The sequence below is a fragment of the Dendrobates tinctorius genome, unplaced genomic scaffold (assembly GCF_039654945.1).
Source record: "Dendrobates tinctorius isolate UK_male_01 unplaced genomic scaffold, ASM3965494v1 ptg000125l, whole genome shotgun sequence".
Lineage (NCBI taxonomy): Eukaryota > Metazoa > Chordata > Amphibia > Anura > Dendrobatidae > Dendrobates > Dendrobates tinctorius.
Genome location: NW_027361793.1, coordinates 9935669 through 9962165, shown reverse-complemented (window position 1 = coordinate 9962165; position 26497 = coordinate 9935669). Strand labels below are relative to the sequence as shown.

The 26497-nt window shown below is 45.9% G+C and overlaps 1 protein-coding gene across 2 annotated transcripts in view; it reads right to left on the bottom strand.

Annotated features, from left to right (window-relative positions):
• The window catches only part of NRP2 (neuropilin 2), a 192326-nt gene extending 167192 nt beyond the window's left edge, over positions 1–25134 (bottom strand). Inside the window, exon 1 of one of the 2 annotated variants that reach the window (XM_073541876.1) lies at positions 24705–25134. In XM_073541876.1, coding sequence (XP_073397977.1) covers positions 24705–24777 — 73 coding nt within the window. In that variant the 5' untranslated portion in view covers positions 24778–25134. The remainder of the gene's footprint in view (positions 1–24704) is intronic. The other variant, XM_073541877.1, reaches the window with a different exon arrangement.
• Positions 25135–26497: the final 1363 nt, after the last annotated feature.

Sequence of the window (26497 nt, the reverse complement as noted above, 5' to 3'; positions counted from 1 at the left end):
CGCGCGCTCGCGCTGACACCACGCTGCAGCCTCTCCTCCCTCTGCTCCGGCGCCGGCCTCCTCCTCTGTCCGGTCCCCGGCCGGTGACGTCATTACGGGCTCTGCGCCTGCGCAGTAGGTCGCGCCCGAGCCTCCATCTCTGATGTCATCACCGGCAGTGCCCTGACCCAGTAGCACCGCCGGACCAATGGGGGCACAGCTACATGTATATCAGGCCGCCCTCCCATAATGGAGGCGCCTGATCTTTGTTGTTATACAGCAGCTCTAGGTTCCTATCCTGTCTTGCACTGAGCCTGCTTCCCCCTGACGGTTCTGTGTTTCCTTGCAGCCTCTTCCTCTGTCTCCAGCCCTGCCTGCCTGTGTCCATACCCGCTACCCGACTCCAGTCCTGCCTGCCTGTGTCCGTGCCCGCTACCCGACGCCAGCCAGTCCTGCCTGCCTGTGTCCGTATCTGCTACCTGACTCCAGTCCTGCCTGCCTGTGTCTGTATCCTCTACCCGACTCCAGTCCTGCCTGCCTGTGTCCGTATCCGCTACCCGACTCCAGCTCTGCCTGCCTGTGTCCGTACCAGCTGTCTGACTCCGATCCAGTTCTCCTGTGTCCGCACCTGCTTTCTGACTCCAGTCCCGCCTTCCTGTGTTAGCTCTTGTACCCATTCCGAGCCGCCCCTCTTGGTTCCAGCTGCCGTGGCATTCGAACCCCTGGACCTGCTCCTAACGGTCCCTGTATAGGGGTCGGGTCCACCTGGTTGCTCGTCCGGGGTCCCTCGGTGCCACGGTCCAGAGGGTCCACTCCGGGAATTCACCTTATCCAGCGTGCTTACAATATTCCTATTAGGCTAAGTTCCAAAAAATGTATATAAAAAAAGTTAAATTTTAATCCAGAAATAAACAGATGATTTTTTTATCAGTATTGTCATCCTTATAGCATCGTTTTTTACACATTAGTAGTTACTAAAATTTACAGGACAAAAATCAGTTTCTTATTTAAAAGAAGTGCAATGTATTTTTAAAAATGTGATGCTCTACAAGTGATCCGTATGGGTCCAATTTTTTTTTGCAAACCCACAGACTTAAATAGGCAATCCCATCCTAAATACAAAAGAGGCATAGTGCATGCTGTAGTTTTTTTTCCACACAGTCATACAGTCCATGAAAAAAAAGGTAATCGGAACAACAAAATTGATTGCTTGGAGTGCTATCATCTTTTTTGATGGGCAGCACTCAGACCAAAAAATACACTCTTGTGACCGTAGTCTTAGAGAAATACTGCTATAGAGTAGCAGTTTATACAGCGTCACATGTATGACCAATATCAGATCGAGTGCCATAGCCAGATGCTAATCGAGGGGTAACATGGCGATTTAAAGTCATGAATGTGATCTCAGGCTTTTTCCTGTGTCAATTAAGTGGATAAATATTGACCCATTTCATACAGATAAAGGCGACTGAATTCTGTGCACATAATGGTAAAGTGTGAATGCTTGAATTATTTGTTAATGCCTCACTTGACAAGGCTGAGAGATGGAGCACGGCTCTGATGTGAATTTGCATTAACTCAATTGCAGCCTGCTTTGGCCCAAAATGACACTAGAAATATATATTAAAAATTAATGTCCCTAATAGGTTACGACTTGGAAATAATTTTGCCTGAAAAGATGTCATCTTCCCTAAAGCCACCTTGTTCTGCCTCCATTGTTTTGTATCTAATTGCATGTCATAGTAACTGAATAATTGGAGCACAAAGATAATTATACTTGATGCACTTTTAATTCATTTCAGCTTTCTTCCCCACCAGCTTGTGTGCGGCATGACTCTGAGCAACAAAATGTAAAAAGATGACATCGGACAGGCTGTAAAAGGCGTTCGTTTAGTGACATGATAATTTATCCTCCCCCCGTATGCGATAACTGTGGCGGCTGATTTCCTAGCACTTCATCAAACAATATTCAAATTCCTGGAAATTATAGAAAATGATTTAAAAGTTGCTGAATTGGAAGCTCAATAAATGTATGAACTATACAATGTGAGTGTGAAGGATTTCAGATGTGACAATTTAGCTTTAATTTGCAAAAGAGAAAAGAAAAAAAAAATCGATAGCGTCTTGTTCACACTAAGTGTGATGCCTTCCATATATAATGGAGACATGACCGACATGATGGATCCATTTTCCAAAGGATGCAAATGGACACCAGTAAACCCTATTCACTCTCTAATAGGATCTGTCTGACGTCCAGTGTTTTTTATGGCAGGTACAAGGCTACAGACTGCCCAATTATAGTCATGAGAAATACCGGAAATCAGAATTACCCAAATGCTGAAACCGGGCTCAACATAGACGTCAAGGGGCAAGATTTTACAGGATGCTGCAGAACCTCTTGTTTTTAATAGAAGTCCTAGTCACATCCATAGCTCTAATTTTGCTACGGATTTTTTGGCAATTGGGTATGCTGACACACAATTTCCAACACAACTATTGAAAGCAAATGTAAGTTTAAATGGCCTAAACCGCTCATTTAATTTTTTTTAAAACTAAAGCTTTGATGAAATATTCTTCTTTGCGTAATTTCATCTGGTGAGAATCAGGGATTTTGTAATCTCATAACGCAGACAAATGTAATTTGGTTAGGACAAAGTAGATGATATAATGGTGTTAGGGAATGTTTATATCCTGCTTTCTCCGGACATAACGGCTAATATAATTGTACCAGCAATAATGATGGGTCTGGCATTTCAATCCATGGTCCTCTCTTGTAGTCATTAATTTATTGGTTGAGATATATCAGTCCAGTCAGCACAGCAGACAAATGACTCGCTTAGACAAGCGGTCAGCACAGAAATGATCACATAATGGAGGATGAAGGGGGTAGCTCTGCACAAAAATGACTTCACATATGAAATTAGGTGCAGCGTCCAATCCAATTCTAGTTGTCATTTATCTCATCTAAACTGGCAAATTAAAACAGCGGCTGATTGGCTGTAATGGTAATCTAGATAAATATCAATATAACCATTAGGTACCAAGCAATTGGAAAAACAGTAGGCTTAGTCCAAATGACACTTCTACGCGAGAAGCTTCACTCCAAGCTCTGGTCTCCAGAAAGGCAGATGTTGTGAGGCAGAGGCGCTTTAAACAAAAGTTACATGGGTGCCAAGCACTTACAGTATACAGCATCCAAAACCAATGTGTTCAGGGATCATGAGCTGTTCATAGCATCCAACTGAAAAGGACAAGGAGGAGGAGCATTCTGAGCTGTTCTGTCATCCAGCTGTTTTGATTCAATCAGCAATTGTGGGAGTGTTTTCAGCATTGTAGTTTGGAACAAATCAGACAAGGCCGTCTTCAAATGTCCTTTTCAGCTAGATGCTAGGCAGTTTTAGGCCCGTAAAACATTGGTTCAGGAGCTGCATGGGCCAGCATTGGCTTGAAGATTTGGAAGTTTTTCTCTATCCTAGGAGTCCAAAAGCTGGGACCCCACCAATCCTGATAATCTGTGAATAGAGTGGTGATCATGGCACTGCAAGAAGTAGCCAAGCAATGTGTTCGATATGGCATCAGCTTTGCAATAATAATGAATGGAGTGGCAATATACATGATTGACCATCACTCCTCAGAGCCCCAGTTTCAGTATTGATGGGAGTCCAAGCAGTCGGACCACCAGTAATCGGGACGTTATCCCCTACCCCAAGGATGAGCGACAACTTCCAAATTTGAGAATATCCCATTAACCTTTCATGGGCTGATAGGTAATTATGGTGGAAGTGTCTGGATGTCATCACAGATAAGTTTTAAGTCATCTATTGAAAATGATTATTGTCTCTGTCAACTAAATTATACAGCACATGCTAGAGAAGGTGAAAAGTGGCTGAGTGTTTTCCTCGCAGCTTAAGTGGTGCTGAATATACTATGAATTAATGCTAGCTAGCAAATCTAATGGTTTAGGACTTCAGGGAACGGTGTTGAAAGTGAACAAGGTGGGTTTTATTCCCCCAAGAGAAGATCATCTTCCCCCTCAGTAATTGCTAATTAGCAAGACTGCAGCATTCCTCCATATTAGATTTCTGATGAAAATTAATATTGAAAATAGAGTAATACTTCTGTGAATGATATCACAAAACCAAGATAGACTCATTTTCTTTCTCCCTGTGTTGCGCATTTGTTGGCCTGCTCTCTCAGACACGCCAACTCAGACCACAGTAATCCAAGCGTCTGTTCCTTCAACTGTGCTCCTTGCAATGAATGTTTTATTCCCCCAGAGAGTCTCGGAGAAGCTGAGGAAAAGGCAGGAATAGATTTCTTGAAGTCATTGTTGGGGATTGTGACCTCCCTTGGGTGACTGCTTATTACTGTAAAAAGCGCTGTGTGACATCATGAGCTACTGCAAGACGTCCAACCGACAGCAGCCTTACTGACATAATTCAATGAATCAAAACTTCAAGCAACCGAATAATCCACATAATGGAGCAATCTAGAAGTACGGTATTTTTTCTTAAACTAGCTCACAACATGTATTTCAGCCAATTTCTGCAACATGCAGAGGTTTAGAGACAAATGGGTTCAATGTAAAGAAATTGGAAAATGTTCTACAGAATAAACCAAAACAAATTGCTATCTTACAGTATAAATGTACTGTTGGTGTGTATACACACACGATACCCTGTATACATACAGACCTTTCTGGACTGAAGGATCGTTGTCCTGTGATTCCATCAGTAGAAAATATTCCAGTTTGCTAGTCTCATTTCTAGGAAACTGCCTGTGTCTGCTGATGGACCTGCAGGAAAGTCATGGACAATCAGAATTCCTTACACTTTCTCTGACTTGGACTGTGTTCACATACAGCCGTCATGTTGCAGTCGAAAACAGCAACAGCCCAGTATTGCCGAAGTTTTTTCACTGTTTTCCTGCACAATCACTATATTTTCCATGGAAACTGCTATTTCCCCTACAAAACTTCAGGAACAGTTTGATATTTTGATTGTCTAAGGTTAAGTTCACGCTTGCATTTGGGTATAGTGCGTAGGGCTGCGTACTTCTTCCCTTAAGCTCCGCCTACTTCCGCATGCATCATGCGTACCTATCTTTAACATTGTGAACGCAGGGACATGAGTTGTATGTGGATGCGTCCACATGCGTCCCTTTAACGTGCCCGCCGACCGCATAGAAATGCAACATGTTGCATTCGGCGGGCACGTCAAAACGATGCATGCAGACGCATCCACATACAACTCATGTCCCTGCGTACCCAATGTTAAAGATAGGTACGCAGGATGCATGCGGAAGTAGGTGGAGCTTAAGGGAAGACACACATAAGTAGGCGGAGCTTAAGGGAGGAAGTACGCAGCCCTACACACTCTACCTAATCGCAAGTGTGAACACGGCCTTAGTTTGGTCTTGCATGTGAAACAGCTATTTCCCTGCAAGATTAAGGGATTGTGCAGAAAAACAGTGGAAAAACAGCAGCGGAAAAGGGCTGCTGAGGTTTTCAGCCATAGCGTGAGTACTGTGTGTGAACTCAGCCTTAAAGGTGTGGTCTGGAACTGACACTTATTCTAATTCTAAATGTCTATTTAATGCCATATTAAAAACTCTTTTCTAATATACTTTGACTAAAATTTCCCTATCCTTCCCTCACTACACTACCTATCTAACTGCTTGATTTTTTTTTCTTTGCTACTTCAGGTTTGATAACGCTTTGTTTGAGAACCCCCAGTGCATGCTGGGATACTCAAACAAAATATCATCAGGGGCAGAGGGTGCAGTTACTGCTGCAGTCTCAGCGGTTGTGCTAGTCCCTGCTATACTGAACATGCATTGGTTGTCAATTCTTACGTATGCTAAGTATGCTCTTGTTACTGTGTAATATTCTTTTTAATGCACAGTGACTCTTGCCAGCTCTAAGGAGAAGTGACGAGCCGGCAAGAAATCGCACTGTCAGTACGCACTAAAAGGCGATTACCATGCATGTGGGAAAAGCAGAGACAAGCCTCACCTTTGCAAGTGGCATTACTTGTGGGGGCAGTACTGGTCTCTGCTCGCTGGGTAATCTTAAAATGTGCTCTGACAGTGCACTCTCTTGCCCACACATCACCTCATTAGAGAGCAAAAGAGAGCACTGTTACTGTGCATATTGCAGTGACATGATCCTACTGGGAACCAAAGAGTGACGTTTCTCCTTGCAGAGAGTGACATGTCAAGCCTGACATGCCAAGTTGAGGAGACTTTTAAGCCAAGCCTTGCAATGCTCCTCTGGGAAATATTCAAATTGTCTCTTCAGAGAGGAAAATGGCTATAATTCTAGTGCCATCTATTGCTATTTCCAATAGGTGGCACTAGAGTTCTAGTCCTTGTCCTCTCTGAAGAGACAATTTGCATGATCCTACTGAGCATACATCGGAATTTGCATCCGACATATGCGCATTAAGGCCCCGTCACACTAAGCGACTCACCAGCGATCCCGACACCGATATCAAGGTGTCAGGATCGCTGGTAAGTCGCTATGTGATCGCTGGTGAGCTGTCACACAGACAGCTTCACCAGCGATCAGCACAGCGATGCCGAGCGCCCGGCATCGCTGGCTATCGCTGTAGAAAATAGTATCAAAATAAAAAATATAGTTATTCTCACCTTCCGACGTCCCGCTTAGCCATCCCGCCTCTCTCCACGCTCTGGTCCCAGTGATCCTTTGCACGAATGACCGCGAGATGTCACGGTCTCGCGGGATAAAAAAGTCTCGCAGTCATTCGTGCAAAGGATCACTGGGACCGGAGCGTGGAGAGAGGCAGGATGGCTGAACGGGACATCGGAAGGTGAGAATAACTATATTTTTTATTTTTTTTATTATTTTTTTACACCTGATCGCTGGTCTCCCGCTGTCACACACAGCGATGCGTGCTGGCCAGCGGGAGACCAGCGACCAAAGAAATGTCCAGAGGTTTCTTCCAGCGATCAGCGATACCGGCAGGGGTGCCGCTCGCTGATCGCTCTCACACACAGCGATCTCGCTGGTGAGATCTCTGTTGTGTCACAAAAGTTGTGACTCAGCAGCGATCTCGCTACCGAGATTGCTTAGTGAGACGGGGCCTTTAGAGTAGGAACTAGCACAGTCCCTGAAATGGAGGTCATTGATGGCGCTTGGTTTCAGGGAGGGGGCAGGGGCTGCAGCCTCTGCCTCCTGATGGCATCTCGTTTGAGTATCCCAGCATGGTCTGAGGGTTCTCAAAGTGTCATTAAACTTGAAGTGGGTAAAACAAAAACAAAGGGAGTAGAGGGAACAATAGGGACTTTTTAATTAAAGTACATCAGAAAAAAGGTTAATTCTAAAATTAGAAAGACAGACATTTATGATAAAAAAGTTTTACACCATGTCTTTATTGTCAAAGCTACTCTGACTTACTGTCCAATCCCTCATTGTACCATCTTACACATGGACTGCAATAATGAACCAGAAGATGAAACATAACCAATTTCTGCTACATAGAGGAGCCCCACTGGCCTCCATAAGAGCATGGAGATTCAGTGTCATCAGCTGATGGCCAGTCCTAACAAGTTCAGGACTAACAAAGATTATATCTGTCACAAGAAAGTAATTTTTTGCAGCCCTACTTTACATGTTCTTAAACTGGTTGCAAGGATGCAGCTTCAGATGAATGAAAATACTGCAAAATGTAAAGTTAACATACATACAAGTTTGACAATTCTCTACTTAAGTAAAATGAATAGTTGCACATTGCCAGAGCCAAATGTGTCTGCATGCATGCGGGATACTAATGTATACATGATACTGCACAATGGTGACCTAAGTGAAGGTCATCCCGCTTTACTGGCATGCCAGAACAGTGATTAAATGGTCATATCTTTGGCATCCATAAAATGTAAGGATCAGTATTCTACTATGAAAGGAAAATACAGAAGGCTTTGCAAGGGAGCAGTTGAGAAGGCAGACTCAAATTCATCATAAATCTATATTTTATTAATTAGGATTAACTAAGTGACCACTGCACACTTTCCTGGCAGGAGCATGTACAAATCCATATCACATGCCTGGTGGATGAAGCTGCAGAGACATTACATCACATTTCTCCACAATGTGAGATGCTTTTCTTTATTCTATCAGATATCCAGAAAAACCTTTCTAGGGAGATCTGACCCTCAAGAGAGACACTTAACACTGTTAAGTCTCCATTCTGTACGGTCACCAGCCGGGCTCTCTCCAGCACAGGACACACAGGGGGATATGGTGTCTAGCACAGTGTGTCTGTTTTCTTATGGCTCTGTAGTAGATATTACATATTCTGCACACTGCTCTGCTGATATGCTGCAAATCACAGCAGTCTGACTCACAGCGAAAATCCCCAGGATCATAAAAAACCATGACACTGAAAATACAAGAAGCAACTCTAAACAAAATGTCTAGAAATGTATTTAAAAAATTGACCTAAGAAACAATCTAATCATACCAGGACCAATCTATCCAACCGTATACTGACCGTAAATGAAAACGCCAGATTGATCCCGACCAATCTAAAGGCCCCGTCTCACATAGCAAAATTGTTAGCGAGATCGCTGAAGCGTCACCGATTTTGTGACACAACAGCGATCTTGCTACATGTGACACATAGCGGCGACTGGCACCCCTGCTGGATATCGCTTATCGTGCTTGAATGTCCTGAGCCATTTTTTCAACGTCGGCGTCCTGCTGGCCAGTGCGCATCGCTGTGTTTAACGCCAACGAGCGACCTCGTTGGCGACGCAGAACTCAGGGACGCAGGCGTGAGTCGTCAGAAAAGCTGCTGTGTGACAAGGTACCAACGACCACCGAGGTCATTATACGGATCGCCGTCAGATTGCTGCGTCGTTGAAGAGATCTGCTTGTTTGGCAGCTTACTAGAGACCATGTAGCAACGCACCAGCGATCCTTACCAGGTCGTATCTTTGTCGGGATCGCTGGTGCATCGCTATGTGAAATGGGACCCTAACCACACAGAGACCAATCTAACTATGCATAGGTCAATCTAATCAAACCAGAAACAATCAAACCCCATGTATCTATCACTCTACCCATACAAAGACTAATCTTTCCAAACAAAGTCAAATCTAACCTCACAAGGACCAATCAAGCCCTGGAAAGATCAATCTAATCTCGTCAGATTTACCAAAACAAAGACCAATCTGCTTATATACAAATTAAAGATATAAGTGGGCTCGGTCAGTGTTCTAATGTCTATGGGGACGCCTCACGTTCCCTCAACAGATGATATTGAGGAGGGAAAGGATCCAGTATTTCCACCTTTGGACTGCCAATCCTTTTCTTCTCAATGAGATAAGCTTTCGCCAGAGGAGTCTGGCAGCGGCTCCCTTATAGGGAACACAGAAGCGCTAAGCAGAGCGAGTGCTCCTGTCTATGAAATAATCGAGAGATAGCAGCAAGCTAGTGATGGGCGAACCCGTGGATATTCGGGTTCGTTCCAGAATGGTACACCAACCTGGTACCCCATTCAGATGAATAGGGGGCCCGAACATGCATTGTTTGCCACATTGTCATCTGCATGACAGTGCGGCGAACACGGACTCTCGCCAGAGAATTGCGGTTCCCACACTATCAGATAACAGCGTGAGCCAGTAGCTGTGACCGGTGGTAAAAAAGGTTACCTCCCGTCACATGCGTCAGCTGATGAGGGAGTACTACTCCCATCAGCCTATGCCTGCTGTGGCTGATAACAGCGAGAGCAGGTGCCGCTGATGGGAGTATTCATCAGCCAGCACCTGTGTTATAAATAAATACATTTTTTAAAAAGTGACGTGGAGTCTGTTATAATTTTGATAACCAGCGCAGGCAAAACCCAGTAACTTTTTTATTATTTATTTATTTTTTAGCACAGGTGCCGTGCCGGCTTATGAATACTCCCATCAGCGGCGCCTGCTCTTGCTGTTATCAGCAAACCCCAAAAGTAATACGGACTTCCTGGAGAAGTCTGTGTTCAGGGTTCGTTCCCAAACACTAGGTGTTCAATATGGACCCTGAACCTTACTGTTCAGATTTGCCCATCTCTACTGCCATCCGAATGGTGGGATAAATCATTATTTGGCCAGCAGCTATCTATTGTGTATGGGGCTCCTAACAATATAATGCCAAATGTATTGACAAAGGAAGAACTACCCATTCAAAGACCAGTCTAATCACAAATGGATTAATTTACCAATCTAACCAAACAATCTTAAAAGATAATGACTAAATTAATTTACAAAGCAAGATTTGCCTTCTTGGAGAGCTCGCTTCATCATAATCTTGCTGTTTAACCAGGCAGGTGATCACTCGACGAAAGAGCAAAATGCTCATTCGTCGGTTGATACAATCTTTTGTGCTGCACAAAAGATTATAATTCTTGGTAACGCATCGTCTTGAATGATCTATTAGTGTACGTGGCCACGATCAGGAATAGCCGCGTTCTGGACGCAGCTCACCTGTGTTATGTGTAAAACCCTGAATTTTGGAAGGGATTTATAGAAATACCATGCACACTGTGCTTCTATTTGACACTGCGTAAACTCATCCATGGTGTGGGCTTATGAGCCGCAGCATAGCAATTTTTGTTGCGGAGACTAGCGTCTCCGCACCAGAAATTTCCACAATAGAATGTATTGGATGCCTACACATTGTTCAACAAACACATGCAGATTTAATTACGCGATTGAACACAGCGCTTTGGATGCAGCTAACATGCGCTGCTATTTTCTGATCGTGTGCATGTACCTTTTACAGTATCTAAAGCAGCCCCCGTCACACATAGCGACGCACCAGCGATCCCAACAACGATATGACCTGGTCAGGATCGCTGGTGTGTCTCTACATGATCGCTGGTGAGCTGTCAAACAGGCAGATCTCACCAGCGATCAGGACCAGCGACCAGCGCTGGTATCCAAGGTACACAGCGGGTAACTAAGCAACGCGCACGCTTAGTTAGCCACTGTTTACCTTGGATACCAGCTCCCAGCGTCTGTTTACAGCGCTGGGAGCTCGCTCATCGATGGTCTCCCGCTGCCACACGCAGCGATGCATGCTGGCCAGCGGGAGCACAACGATCAAAAAAATGTCCTGGACATTAGAGCACGATCAGCGATACCCGGCGCGGGGGGGGGGGGGGGGGCGGTCGCTGATACGTGTTGCACAGCGAGATCGCTGGTGAGATCGCTGTTGCGTCACAAAACTTGTGACTCAGCAGCAATTTCGCTAGCGATCTCGCTGTGTGTGACGGGGGCTTAAATCTGGGTCAGCCTGTGTACACAGGCTACTAAACAACAGCCGATCTGCAAACAAGTAGCAGATTATTGGTCGGTTAGTGACCCACGTTGGCCAGTGTAAACAGATGTTAATATGAGGTATGCTAAACATAGAAAGTCCAATTCAACCTTCACGACTCATCTAAACACACATGGACTAATCTAAAACATATTGACCAATAGTAATTAAAAAGGGCCAACCTAACCACAAACAAGGCCAAATAAAGGTAACCTGGCACCAGGTTTTCCCAAAATTAAGTACAAACACCAACTTGAAGACCTCTTTTCCAGCATTCTTATATGCTGTATGTATCTCCCCAATCCCCTCTGCAAGGCACAAAAAGACCTTTTATGATATTCTGAGACTGCACGGTTTAGTCCAATGGGTATCTCTGGTCTTGATCTTTCGCCTTCTCTCTTCCCACAATTGCTGTTCTCCTTCCCTGCTTCATGTCTATGATGCATCCTACATTATCCACATATTGTTCCTCAATTGCACCCCTGCACAGGCGTACTTCTCTCTTCCCTGCCAAGGGAAGTGCAGGAGCCTGATTGGGAGACACTATGGATGACATAGGACGCATCATCCACACAAAGCCGGGTATGAGGACTGTGAATATATAAAGAGATGAGGCGCCGGATCAAGACTAGAAATGCCTAACGGACCGAACCGCTCCGTCTGTGGGTATAATAAAAGGTCTTTATTGCTTTACTTATAGGGGGTTGGGGACATACAGTACATGCAACATACTAAAATGCTGTAAAAGTGTCCTTAAAGGTGATGGCCATACTTTACATTGGGAAAACCTGGTGACAGGTTCTGTCAGGAACACCGCACTGCATTTGCTCACTGAGCCAGTGCGCATGTCCTGAGTGCAAAAGATACCTGTGGAGCGGGGCAGCAGCGGTGAAGATGCGTGCTTCAGACTAACAGGGCCTGAAGCACGTGACTGCTGGGGGCGGGGCCTAAGCTACACAGAGCTAGGAGCTGAAGGAAAACTCCTAGAAAGGTAACTACGGGACAAGTTACCAAGGGGCATAGGCAGAGACGTAAACCAGATTAAGCCGGGGTCAAAGCACGAGATAGCACGACAATACCAAAGGGTTAGACAGAGCGGATAATCAGGACGTAGCAAAGATCAGAAAACCAGAATGGGCAATAGATGGTACAATAGGGACAAACTGTAACGGAGTAACGATAGCCAAGCCAGGAGGTCAGAACCGGAGAAGACGATAGTACCAAAACGTGAGACAGAGAACAGAGTGAGGGGACAGACCGGGTCATACACGGGAAGCAAACAAGCAACGCAGTATACACGCACACCAGGGGTCAGACATACAGCCAAAATAACAGTATAGCTGACAAGGAATCCTAGTCTGGAGTGAGTATAAATACCCCTCCCAGGTCCAAAGAGAGGCCGGCAAAAGTTAACCCTGCGAGAACAGGACATTAACCATGTCCTAACCATGACAGGTTCCCTTTAAACCACACAAACATAAATGTTGTTTCTAGAAGGGCTTGCCCATACCTGGTAACAGGGTGTGTGATTTGGGCATGTTTGTTTAGCTGTTTTGTAAAACCCAAACCAATGTAATGTATTTTGTTAGGTTCATGCCTTAGGGTACTGTCACACTTAGCGATGTACCAGCGATCCCGACCAGCGATATGACGCAGTCAGGATCGCTGGTACATCGCAAAGTGGTCGCTAGTGAGCTGCCACATAGGCAGATCTCACTACCGACATCGCTGGGGACGGGGGTCGCTACTTACCTGTCACACCAGGCGATCCTGCGTCCTCCCGCCCGGCTCCACGCGTCGCTCGTCGTCACAGCAGGAAGCGCCGCAGGAAGCTGACAACGAGAAACAGTCCAGCCTGTTCTCGCGCGATCAGCGATAAGCAGCGGGGGAGCCGGTCATAGGTAAGTATCAGACATAGCGATATCGCTAGCAATATCGCTATAACGTCACTAGTTATAGCGATATTGCTAGCGATATCTCTTAGTGTGACATGCCCTTTAATAAAAACAGTTTGGTGAACAATATGAACACACAGGTAGACGTGTTTGTTCAGGGGCCATTGTGAAGAGTCAGATCACAGCAACATTCCTTCTGACACTCCACATGATTAAAGAGGGACACTTAGGGCTTGATGAAGGATCCTCCGATGCCTTCCAGGATTTCTCCACAAACCCCGGCCGCCTGTCACTTACCCTTTGTCATAAGTGGCAGTTGCAGAGTTGGAAACTGAGACTCACATGCAACATACATTAAAATGTCATTATCAGGAAAGATTTCCCAGTTCTCATGAGATTAGAAAGCAAGTGGTGATTTCCTGTTTACTCTGAGCTTGCGTCAGTTGCTGTACCCTGGAATATGTATACAAGAATACATATGCATGCAGACATATGGATACGATTTACTCAACCTGTTTTTGTGCCATATTTGCTGAAATAGTGGTGAACTCCTCGAGATACAGTACATACGTGCTGGGACGGTTATATCACTGTTCACGTTTCTATCTTTTCCTGAAATCCTGTCCAGTGTTGTAGACAATGCTTAATTATATATCTGCGTTACAATGTGTCATTATGAAAACAGAAAACTGTAGGATATTTTACAGCATTGCACAGCCCACCCTTCCCCAGAGGAAAAGGAGACTAAAACACGCTCTGTTCTTGCTATCGACTCTGGTGGGATTCACAGATTTCACTTATCGAAGGTTTATTTTTACACTGCAGCTGCACCGTTGTAAGGTCACATAATTTGGCAGCTAGCCCAGTAGTTAGAAATTAATTTTTTCCTTTTTAATACAAACTGGTATCCCCCAAGGGATTACATCAAGAGCCTTATCTGTACTTGACAGTTTCCTAAACCCCCAGAAAGAAATGCTTTATTCTGGAAGGGGGTCTGTACAGTGCAGGACCAGAATGCTTTGCAACATTGTGTTGTCAAGAGCAATGCATTTCTGGGGTCATCCCAAAGGTCTCCTGTCCTTCAGATTGACACATTGTAATCAAGTGTTCGCAGCTCTGTAATAATCTGTAACTGGATATACACATCCCAAACCCTCATAATAACCTCATAAAGCTGCATTGCATTGTTCTCTTCCTTAATCTAATTGTGCTTTATTTTCACAACTTGCCAGCTGTTCCTTCCATTTTCCCATTAGCGCCGGCTTGGTTTTCTGTTCTTTACCATTTAACGGCTATTAACGTATTTTACAGAGGTGGTTTTGTGTTTATTATTAATACAAATAAGCTTTTATTGTTTGCTATATGGTCACTTCTATTCTAAGAGTGGTTCTTGGGGGTACATGAAATAATAGACAATTACATGAACATTCCCTAATATATTGTAGTTACGTGAATTCCAGAAGCTACAACTGGGATTTCCAAATTCCATGCCTCTCTCCCGGCGTCCCATCAGCGGGCTGCGGCAGGTTTATGGCAATCTACAGTCTGTCTCGTTAGCACAGAGGGGAATCTAGGCAACTGTGTCAATTATGCTGTCTATCTAAGCATCCATCAAGAAGTTGGTCATCCTTCCATATATAGTACCAGTGCAGTCAATTTTGTTTAACGAGACTGTCTAGGACTTTGGCCTAAAGTGCGGGCTTGACCCCAGGGAGCCAGATACATTAGCAGAACAGAGAGGTCATTGTTTATCCAGGAACAGCACCTGGTACTGTAGCTCAGCACCTGGTACTGTAGCTCAGCGCCTGGTACTGTAGCTCAGCGCCTGGTACTGTAGCTCAGCGCCTGGTACTGTAGCTCAGCACCTGGTACTGTAGCTCAGCGCCAGGTACTGTAACTCAGCACCTGGTACTGTAGCTCAGCGCCTGGTACTGTAGCTCAGGGCCTGGTAATGTAGCTAAGTGCCTGGTAATGTAGCTCAGCGCCTGTTAATGTAGCTCAGCGCCTGGTACTGTAGCTCAGTGCCTGGTAATGTAGCTCAGCGCCTGTTAATGTAGCTCAGCGCCTGGTACTGTAGCTCAGCACCTGGTACTGTAGTTCAGTGCCTGGTAATGTAGCTCAGCGCCTGGTAATGTAGCTTAGGGCCTGGTACCGTAGCTCAGAACCTGGTACTGTAGCTCAGCGCCTGGTACTGTAGCTCAGTGCCTGGTAATGTAGCTCAGTGCCTGGCAATGTAGCTCAGCACCTGGTAATGTAGCTCAGCGCCTGTTAATGTAGCTCAGCGCCTGGTACTGTAGCTCAGCGCCTGGTACTGTAGCTCAGTGCCTGGTAATGTAGCTCAGCGCCTGGTACTGTAGCTCAGTGCCTGGTAATGTAGCTCAGCGCCTGTTAATGTAGCTCAGCGCCTGGTACTGTAGCTCAGCACCTGGTAATGTAGCTCAGTGCCTGGTAATGTAGCTCAGCGCCTGGTAATGTAGCTCAGGGCCTGGTACCGTAGCTCAGAACCTGGTACTGTAGCTCAGCGCCTGGTACTGTAGCTCAGTGCCTGGTAATGTAGCTCAGTGCCTGGTACTGTAGCTCAGCGATTGGTACTGTAGCTCAGTGCCTGTTAATGTAGCTCAGCGCCTGCTACTGTAGCTCAAGGCCTGGTACCGTAGCTCAGCACCTGGTACTGTAGCTCATAGCCTGGTAATGTAGCTCATTGCCTGGTACTGTAGCTCAGGGCCTGGTACTGTAGCTCAGTGCCTGGTAATGTAGCTCAGCGCCTGGTACTGTAGCTCAGTGCCTGGTAAGGCCTCTTTCACACATCAGTTTTTTGCCATCAGGCAGGATCCGGCTTTTTTTTGTAAAACCGGATCCGGCGAAATGCAATGCCGGATCCAGTTTTTCCCCATTGACTTGCATTAGCGCCGGATCGCGCCGGATGGCATTGCGTTTCATCAGTTTTTTGCCGGATCCGGCTACTTGTCTCATTCCGGCGTCTGGAAAAAACGGCTACTGTAACGTTTTTTGTCTCCGGCAAAAAAGCTGGAAGCGCCGGATCCGACGCTTCCGGCTTTTTGCTACAATGAAAGTCTATGGGCGCCGGATCCAGAAAAAGACGGATCCAGCCACCGGATCCGTTTTTTTAAGTCTGCGCATGCTCAGATCCAATTGGCCAGCCCCCAGGAAACAGATATAACCTGCTAGACGGATCCAGCAGAAAAACGGATCCGTTTCTACAGTTCTCCAAAATTTATGCCGGATCTGTTTTTTCTAAAAATAGCCGGATCCTGCCTGACGGCAAAAAACTGATGTGTGAAAGTAGCCTAATGTAGCTCAGTGCCTGGTACTGTAGCTCAGCGATTGGTACTGTAGCTCAGTGCCTGTTAATGTAGCTCAGCGCCTGCTACTGTAGCTCAAGGCCTGGTACCGTAGCTCAGCACCTGGTACTGTAGCTCATCGCCTGGTAATGTAGCTCATTGCCTGGTACTGTAGCTCAGGGCCTGGTACCGTAGCTCAGTGCCTGGTAATGTAGCTCAGTGCCTGGTACCGTAGCTCAGTGCCTGGTAATGTAGCTCAGTGCCTGGTACCGTAGCTCAGTGCCTGGTAATGTAGCTCAGCGCCTGGTACTGTAGCTCAGTGCCTGGTAATGTAGCTCATTGCCTGGTACTGTAGCTCAGGGCCTGGTACCGTAGCTCAGGACCTGGTACTGTAGCTCAGACACTTCAATTAAATAGGGAGGAATGAATGCGATGCACTGTGGTATCCATGTGTATGATGATGACCTCAGATGAATGAACGTTGATTGTGGACCTTTAACCAATGCTGTAGCCCCTCCATTCTGCCCTTGAGCAGGGTCATAGGGGTTGGACTACCAACAATCATGCACTGATTGCATATGGATAGTCCATCAGTTGAAGTCTCAGATAATACGCAGTATACAGAGTAAGGTCAGAGTTGAAAAAAAAATACAAGTTTTAGTCATTTTGGTATTGGCCATTTAAATAATCAAAGATGGGCTCATGCAATTAGAAAAAAGGGTAATTTCATCAAGTTAAGATGACTTGTTAGGGGATTTAAATTTCCTCTATGGGACTTGCTTGGTAACAAAGGCAGCCATTCATTGAAAAGGGTGCACGCAATGGTACATTTCCGTGTAATATATGGTTGACCCCGGAAATAGCAGCTAATCTCTAGTGGTCTCTGGAGTTGGATCTACAGCAATCAGCGGGGTCTGTTTCAATCTGAAAAGGGGTTGTTTGATTAGACAGCTCCTTTTCACACCAAGAACACTAATTATTCTTGCAGAATTCAGATTTCAGTCTGTCGTTTATACAAAGTCTTCTACTATACAAGTATTATGGGATGTAATAGCCATCTGCAATGTGCCCCTCCGGTTTACTGGTGACTGTGCTACATGAGAAGTGTTACCACACTTATGTGAATATGCCGGTATATTCAGATCCTTCTATTAAAGTAAATAAATACTAATCTAAATGCCGCTCTCACTTTCTTTTTACGTACCCCGTAAGACAATGATTTTGCATTTTTGCAACCAAACAGGAAGCATGGGAAGGATATGGGATGCTGTTCATTATTGAAGCCAGGAGGCTCAAGTTCTTTGTGTCAGCAATAGAAGTGTATCAGTATTGTCACCAGACTGTTTCTCTAAAGTTTCTCAAATTAGGGCTAACTTTGGCCAACCAGGATCTGTGTTGGGAGAGTGCTGCTCCTTACTGGGCCACACACATGCAGAGATTGCTCCCACGCTTACTGGCGTTCCCCCCAGCGCCTCCTGAATCTGCCCTGGTTGTCATTGATTTCCAGTACAAGGTAGACTTCAGTTAGGATTTACATATGATACAAGCTGTTACTACACTGCAAGACTTTTGTGGCGGTTGGCAAACATTGGGTTAATCTTTAATAGCAACACCTGAGCCACTAAGTGATTTAATGGGTTGAGCCCACCGGGCTCAATTATAATTAATACTCGCTGATGCAATACACCTGTGAGTCGCAGTTTTTATAAAGGCACGGGTGGGCAGATTAATATTATTATTAATCTTCTTTCTTCACCTGCATATAAATGGTTAAGCGGTATGACTATAAGTTCATATACCAACTACTGTATATAAAACACAGAAAATCTGTGTTTACCCAACATCCCTACAGTCCCTATCCCCATTCCCTTCTGTACACTTGCTTTGGCAAAACTAATGTGTATTTAGTCCTGCCAATAAAGCTTCTTTGAATTGAGTTTGAATTGAAAATCAAAATATGGGTCTAAAATAAAGTATTTAGGTAGTTTCAAGAAAGCATGCACCAAAAATATGCAGCTAAATAGATGATCCATAAATGATTTGCACTGACTGGTGGTATATTCAGGGTGTCTTGTTCTGTGTGCCAGGCTCTGAGCTACCATGTGCCCTTTATCATAGGCACACATAGAAACAGTGCCACCTGCAGGACGAGATGAGCTACTGCAGATACATGTAGCACAGTATGTGTTTCTAGTAGAGTTCACTTTAAAAAAGGATTTATTCTACTTATATAGCGCCATTAATTCTGCAGCACTTTACCGACATCACCATTGCTGTCTCGGAATATAAATTCCCTACCAGTATGTCTTTGGAATGTGGGAGAAAACCGGAGTACCCGGAGAACACCCACGCAAACACGGGGAGAACATACAAACTCCTTGTAGATATTGTCCTTGGTGGGATTTGAGCCCAGGACCCCGCCGCGATGCAGTGCTACTGAGTTTCTGTGCTGTCCATAGAAGACATAAAGTGTTGAGTCATGACTTATCTTTTTAATGACGTACACGCCATATACTTACACGGGGCTATAATGAAAGAAAATGACATTGTGGGCTACTATAGTGTAGATCTACAGCAGCATGTTATATCGTTTATTAGGGGAGTTTCCTATAGAGTCAGTTGTCCTCTGCTTGGATAACACAGGAAGACGCTGAACGGGGCGATATCCTTCCACCTTACAGTACAGACAGAACATGGCAATCCCCACTCCAAGGGTAATGCAATATAAAATCATATTGCTAGATTTAGAGTTACCAAGGTATCGAATCCCAACTACTGACATATTTATACTCTTTAGTTATTACTATAAGGATAAGAGACAGGGGCGGATATATCATAGGTGCAACCTGTGCAAGAGGAGAGGGGGCCCATGTAACATCCAAAGCAGGAGGAATTGTGCATTATGAGGACTGCTAAGGGCCCATAAATGGCGCTATAATAATAATATACCATTCTTGCATAAAGGGTCCTCTTCTGTGTCCGCCAGTGATAAGAGATGACCCAAATATAAATTATCCACCAATGTCAACTATTATAGTCTCTCCATAAGGGGAATAAGCAATCAGAAATTTTATTCGGATGCTCAAATCAGCATCTTAGATGTGACTAACGTTGCGACTGACTAAATTATGTTTATATCCCTAAGACCACCTTAAATAAGCATTACCGTGACACATTTCTATGTGCCATCTATGAAGTCGTGGAGCCATAAGAACGATATGTGCACATTAGAAAGGGAATATGAGGAAAACTAAACCATATAAGTGGTAGTTGAGGTCAATAGATTTTACTAAAAACGTAAAAAAAAAATCTCATGGCAAGAAAAAGCCCAGTAAGTAACATATGTATTCTGTCTCTAAGGGCATGGATCACCTATCAACTTGTGAACATACGGCTTCAATCTGGAGAATACATCACTGCCATCACGATGCCGCTTCCTTATGGAAAACACATTGAGATTGATGGGATGTGACCGGTGCATGAACACCATGGAGAGTTGTGCCTGTGATAATTTGAGGCCAGGTGGAGAGAGCTGCTCATTGTGGTTGTAGTGACCACCTGCCATGGAACTTCAAGAGCAAGGTCAGAGAGTAGGGACATGGTTACATATCGATACCGCAGTGCTGAAAACTTGTTCAATGATACTGCTCATTAGTTAGGGCAGCCATTGCTTTCCTTCACTCGTCATCGCCTGAAATAGGTTCCAAGTTACTAAAATGAAACTTATCAGCCATGAGCTGAAAATGAAAAAAAATGAGGGTCTAATCTAATCCATTATTTCTAAACACTGTTTTTCAGTGATTCCTTTGTACACCATTTGAATGGTAAACTTGCCCCCTTCAGCATGAAAATAGCCAAACAAATCACAAAATACAGTTTAAACATTTTCATACACCTGCAGTAAGGAAAAATGACCTGAAGGTGGCACCACAGTACCCCAAAGCACACTACCACAAAGCTGCTCCACACACACATGAGAAAGCTAAACTTGCTCCCTTTAGCAAGAAAATAGCCAAACAAATCACACATTCACGATTTGATCACTAAATACAGTTTAAACATTCATTCTCATAAACCTGCAGAAAGACACAATGACCTGCAGGTGGCCTCAACTTACAGTATCAAACCAATTTATTGTATTACCAATCTACATATATAAATACCTGTCTGTGTTCATCAGCTCATGAAATACATTTACATTTGACCAGCTTGCTTTTTCTGAAATTGCCTACGCCCCCGACGACCAATGTGCGAAAATTTTGCACGGACCAAGTTAGTGTTAGGAAATTTGGCACATACACACACTTGACTAGCCGATTATGTGTCTTATATTAGCCACTGACCATGAAGTCCCCTCTGTGTTGACATACAGATCTCGACATTGTGTTTTTATGTCGAAAAAGATAATTTATTAATAATCATAAATGTATAGAGAAGGCAAATCATCCTGTACACACGGGACATAATCAGTCATCCCTCCCGAGCATTCAAACACTACTTATTTTGACACCTAGGTGGCGCTGTGACTTTATCTAAGTATCCCAGTCCCTTTATCGGAAAACCCTACGAGTTCTCAACCCATTGACTGTTCCCCCAATTATAGGGTGGCCACTTTTTCATATTTAATTAGAGGTAAACCTATCGTTTTGGAAGGTCAGATGGAGTATTTTGTTAGAAACTACAATACCAGATTTAATGAAAAAAACAAACAAAACAGATTTCATGCGGCGGTCCAACCATGTTGTCCTTCCAAGACGCTTACTATGACTTAACCAGAGCTGATTCAGTGGATCGGTACATGACTTATTAAAGATAGTAATAATTGTATTTATTATTATTATTATTGTCATCAATTTTACTATAGATAACTTAGAATTACTTACTTTTACAAATTCCAAACAAATATAGAGCAGACATGCGGTAACATTGTTGTATTGTTGTCAGAGTTGTACGCACAGTAATGGTATCTTTAAAGATTGATGTTCAGAACTGGAGATTACAACCACCAAAACATGGATCCTATCACAAAACGACATACTAAGCAGAATCTAATTTACATGATACTGGCATTTTTTTCTTATACGATGGAGAAAGGTTGAACTACCCCTCCTCACATGTAAAGCGCCATGGAATAAATGGCGCTATAATAATAAATAATAAGAAGAACTTGATGGACCCCGCTCTTTTTCACCCTATGGATCTACCTGGAAGGAATCTGGTTTATTATATTGGCCCAATGTTTTTACTATCCGGTGATCAGTGTTCGGAAATCTTTCCCTAGTTGGAGACCTACGTATTCTGAAAGTCCCAAAGGGAGCACTAAATGGTTTACCCCAGATGTCCCCTAGACTATTACTCCATGGTAATAAATGGGTTAACTAGGACACAGCTGTCAGGCTTAATGAGAAGAGATAAGTGTGAAAACTAAATCTAGCCAGGATGACACAGTGAGGAGGGTCTCCACATGGTATGGATAGAGCAGCTCTATTTCTGGCGCTTCATTACAGGACTGATCAGTAAATGGCATAAGGGATGTCCCCTGTGTAACTCAATCGTAAGCCGTCTATACTGTATGCATCGCACAAGCGAATGTACAATCCAACAGTGCAGAGCAAAAAAATACAATGTCCACAACCCGCACTCACACCAGAAAAAAACTAAAATGTATAACAAATTAACATTTAACCAAAAACGCACTGCAAAATTGGTATGATCCAATTCCCCAAAAATGTTGCTTGCCCATTAAACAATATTTTAGCTATTTCAGAAGGGGATACTCGGGGTGAGCCATCAGTTTTATACACAAATCCTACCCAAGGCATCCAGTTTGTTTGCCAAACCATTCTGATGGCCATGACACCCTCACCATGGCTGAAGATCAGTAGATGAGGGAGGATCAGCCCTGATCCTCTACAGGTGAACTTTGCCTATCTATCGGTTTTAAGTAATGAGACTCTGGCACTGTGTATGACCTTAAGGCAAGGAATGTATTCAAAGAGGGTCAATAAAGTGATAAACAGTATAAATGATTGATAGGGGCAGCTGAGACACCTAATCTGCTGCCCAGAAATGAGCTTCCTAGGCTTGCAGCCCACGCTAGTAGAAATGGTTTCCTACATATCAGATGCAGAGGTATATCCAGTATATCATGACACATGGGGAAGAACCTTTGTGTGACAAGCGCTATCATTCCTCTACTATCCCCAATCATGACTACAGAATGGAGAGGGTTATTCTAGGTGAACCCAGGGGGCTCCAAGGAATCAGGATGGTTTATGCATAAGCTATCTCGATAGGAAGCAAGGTGGCCAGCCTTTGATCAAATAAGAATCTTACATGGCTTTATGATCCAATTATTCCACAACATAATTCATCCAGCTAAAGCAAAATGGACTGCTTGTCCCTGTGCAAAGATGTGGAGAGCGCAGAAAAAATGGGTATTTATGGCTCAGGCACCCCCCAGGCATGTTTTCCACCCTTTAAAGTTTTTAATCACATGGGGATCGTCAGAGAAGGATGATTGCCAAAGCCACTTAGCTAGCCAGGGATCATAAGATGCCACTGCCTTGTGAAATCCCCTTTCCAACACCGAGATGGATAATCCTCTTTCTGAAATCACAGGGCTCATTTTCTCATCTGCCAGTTCTGAAATGTGCTGTTTCATGTCACTGCAGAGCCCTATGTGTTGTCATTTAAATAGTTACTTGGAGCCTCTGATGTGTGGGCTTCAGTCCACGTTGGTCAGTGGGGTATTGCCCCTTTCTAACCCAGTAACAAAGCGTTCTACCTGATCCAGGAATAGCGTTCCTGGACCTCCTAGAAATGGCCAGAAATGAACCAGTTTTACTAAAATATTAAAATGTGAGAGTCCTCACTGGTTGATACAAATTAATGGCTTACTGAAAAGATGGTAACAAATTGGATTTTGTCACTCAGGTCTCTTCATCAGGCATTTTAATATTTTTCTATCTACTGGCTAACATGGTACAAAGATAGATTTTTCCTGTAGCAATTTTACTAAGGATTGGACACAGACTTGACTTTACGGATCACTGATTGCCTTCTTCATACTGAATCCGTAGAGATGATTTACCAACATGCTGGAAAATCCGGTCAATACATGGTTGTTTGACACAGATCTTAAAAAAAAAAAAAAAAAGAAAAAAAGACCCAGAAAAGTGTAAAAGGAAAATCACAATCATTGTAACATTGCGTTGGCGAATTTCCCTGGAAATGATTTCAGGTTTGTAGATCTTCAAAAAAAAAAATTAGTGCCATGTATGAGAGGAAGGAATCCTTCAAAAAGGGTTATCTCACCACCATTATTAATATTTGATTCCTCCCATGTTACACTGGAAGGAAGATGTGTAGAGTGTGTGATGGGGAGGCGAGGGAAGAGCTGATAGTAGGCTCTAAGCATCCAACCAGTGGCACAAGCCTCTGCAAACCCCTCTACACCAGCGGGACCCTGCTCCATGTACCCAACACTGCCAGGCAATGAATCACACCTGTGTGTTATCTGCGGGTGGAGTGGGAAGTGCAGATAGCAGCATTGTCCCATTGTACCCTCACCCCACAACCACTCATACAATGGGGTCTAATCTTATTGACAAGGTCCGCAGGGTGGCAGGCAGTGGAATGGAGCTGTGGACACCCCACAGAATGGGGTGAGGACTTCACTGCAGGACACAGCCATGGGACCGGAGGCTTGATCCTATCCAGCCTGGACAGTAATGCTGCCCACACCTCCTCTCTGGGGCCGATCCTATGCCCGCGTCACAACACTTCACATGGGAAGGTCAGCTCTACGTCTCCCAGGGCCACATCGGGCTCCGCTTCTGGAGATGTCAGGCGCAAACAGCACTCTAGTGTGTCTCTCCTGGTGCAGATGGAGGTCTCTGAGCTGTCACTTCCCCTCTCTCCCCCCAGCAGACTGCCAGCACATGGAGAGTGGCAGCCAGGATCGCAGGCACCGGGCACTGCTGCCAGCCCCACACATGCCACCCTAGCTCTGCTTGCCCTGCAATGCTGCTATTAAGGGTCCCCGGGGAGACACCCTCTGCTCCACAACACGGAGCGCCCCGCACAAGGCGCTGGAGGAGTGTAAGCCTTTGATATAGTCCAGATGTGACGAGATCCAGCCGAGTCTAGAGGCAGGGAGGGCAGCCGCACTGGGGACGGCTCTGTACACGAGCCGCTGGCTCTTACCTTCTTGTCCTGACACTGAGCATCCGGAAAAGTGCAGAGCAATAACTCCAAGCAGCAGCGCCAGCAGCTCCATGGTGAGGGGCACACGCGTCTGTCTTCACTGCCACTGAGTCATGGAGACGGGGCAATGCTGGGCTTCAGCATGTGCACAATGCCAGTAAGGTCCTGGGTGAATATTCCGGGTATGGGTGTAATATCCGCACTCGCCAGGGATACAGAGGAGCTTCCTGCCCCAGACGCAGGGGATGGAAGTAGCGTCCAGTGACGGTGGCTCCCGGGCTAGTGTGGCCAGTGCAGTCCCTGGCTGTCTGTGGTGGTGAGCACTTGCACTGCTGCCTATGAAGATGGTGCGGAGTGTGCGCTCAGAGCCGGGCTCCGGGAGTCTGCTCCCTCCAGCTCCTCTGCCGCCTTATACAGAGAGCAGCATGTGCAGAGAGGCAGAGCTACAGCGCTCCACACAGCCCGCCCCTCACCCTGTCACCGATCACAGCCCGGCGCTGACACTGCCCATCAATCTGCCAGCAGCGGAGAGAGCAGGGCGACTGCTCCCCACAGCTACCTGCTGCCCCGTCTACCTGCTCCCCACAGCTACCTGCTGCCCCGTCTACCTGCTCCCCACAGCTACCTGCTGCCCCGTCTACCTGCTCCCCACAGCTACCTGCTGCCCCGTCTACCTGCTCCCCACAGCTACCTGCTGCCCCGTCTACCTGCTGCCCACAGCTACCTGCTGCCCCGTCTACCTGCTCCCCACAGCTACCTGCTCCCCACAGCTACCTGCTGCCCCGTCTACCTGCTCCCCACAGCTACCTGCTGCCCCGTCTACCTGCTCCCCACAGCTACCTGCTGCCCCGTCTACCTGCTCCCCACAGCTACCTGCTGCCCCGTCTACCTGCTCCAAACAGCTACCTGCTGCCCCGTCTACCTGCTGCCCACAGCTACCTGCTGCCCCGTCTACCTGCTCCCCACAGCTACCTGCTGCCCCGTCTACCTGCTCCCCACAGCTACCTGCTGCCCCGTCTACCTGCTCCCCACAGCTACCTGCTGCCCCGTCTACCTGCTCCAAACAGCTACCTGCTGCCCCGTCTACCTGCTCCAAACAGCTACCTGCTGCCCCGTCTACCTGCTCCCCACAGCTACCTGCTGCCCCGTCTACCTGCTCCAAACAGCTACCTGCTGCCCCGTCTACCTGCTCCCCACAGCTACCTGCTGCCCCGTCTACCTGCTCCAAACAGCTACCTGCTGCCCCGTCTACCTGCTGCCCACAGCTACCTGCTGCCCCGTCTACCTGCTCCCCACAGCTACCTGCTGCCCCGTCTACCTGCTCCCCACAGCTACCTGCTGCCCCGTCTACCTGCTCCCCACAGCTACCTGCTGCCCCGTCTACCTGCTCCCCACAGCTACCTGCTGCCCCGTCTACCTGCTCCAAACAGCTACCTGCTGCCCCGTCTACCTGCTCCCCACAGCTACCTGCTGCCCCGTCTACCTGCTCCCCACAGCTACCTGCTGCCCCGTCTACCTGCTCCCCACAGCTACCTGCTGCCCCGTCTACCTGCTCCCCACAGCTACCTGCTGCCCCGTCTACCTGCTCCAAACAGCTACCTGCTGCCCCGTCTACCTGCTGCCCACAGCTACCTGCTGCCCCGTCTACCTGCTCCCCACAGCTACCTGCTGCCCACAGCTACCTGCTGCCCCGTCTACCTACTCCCCACAGCTACCTGCTCCCCACAGCTTCCTGCTGCCCCGTCTACGTGCTCCCCACAGCTACCTGCTGCCCACAGCTACCTGCTGCCCCG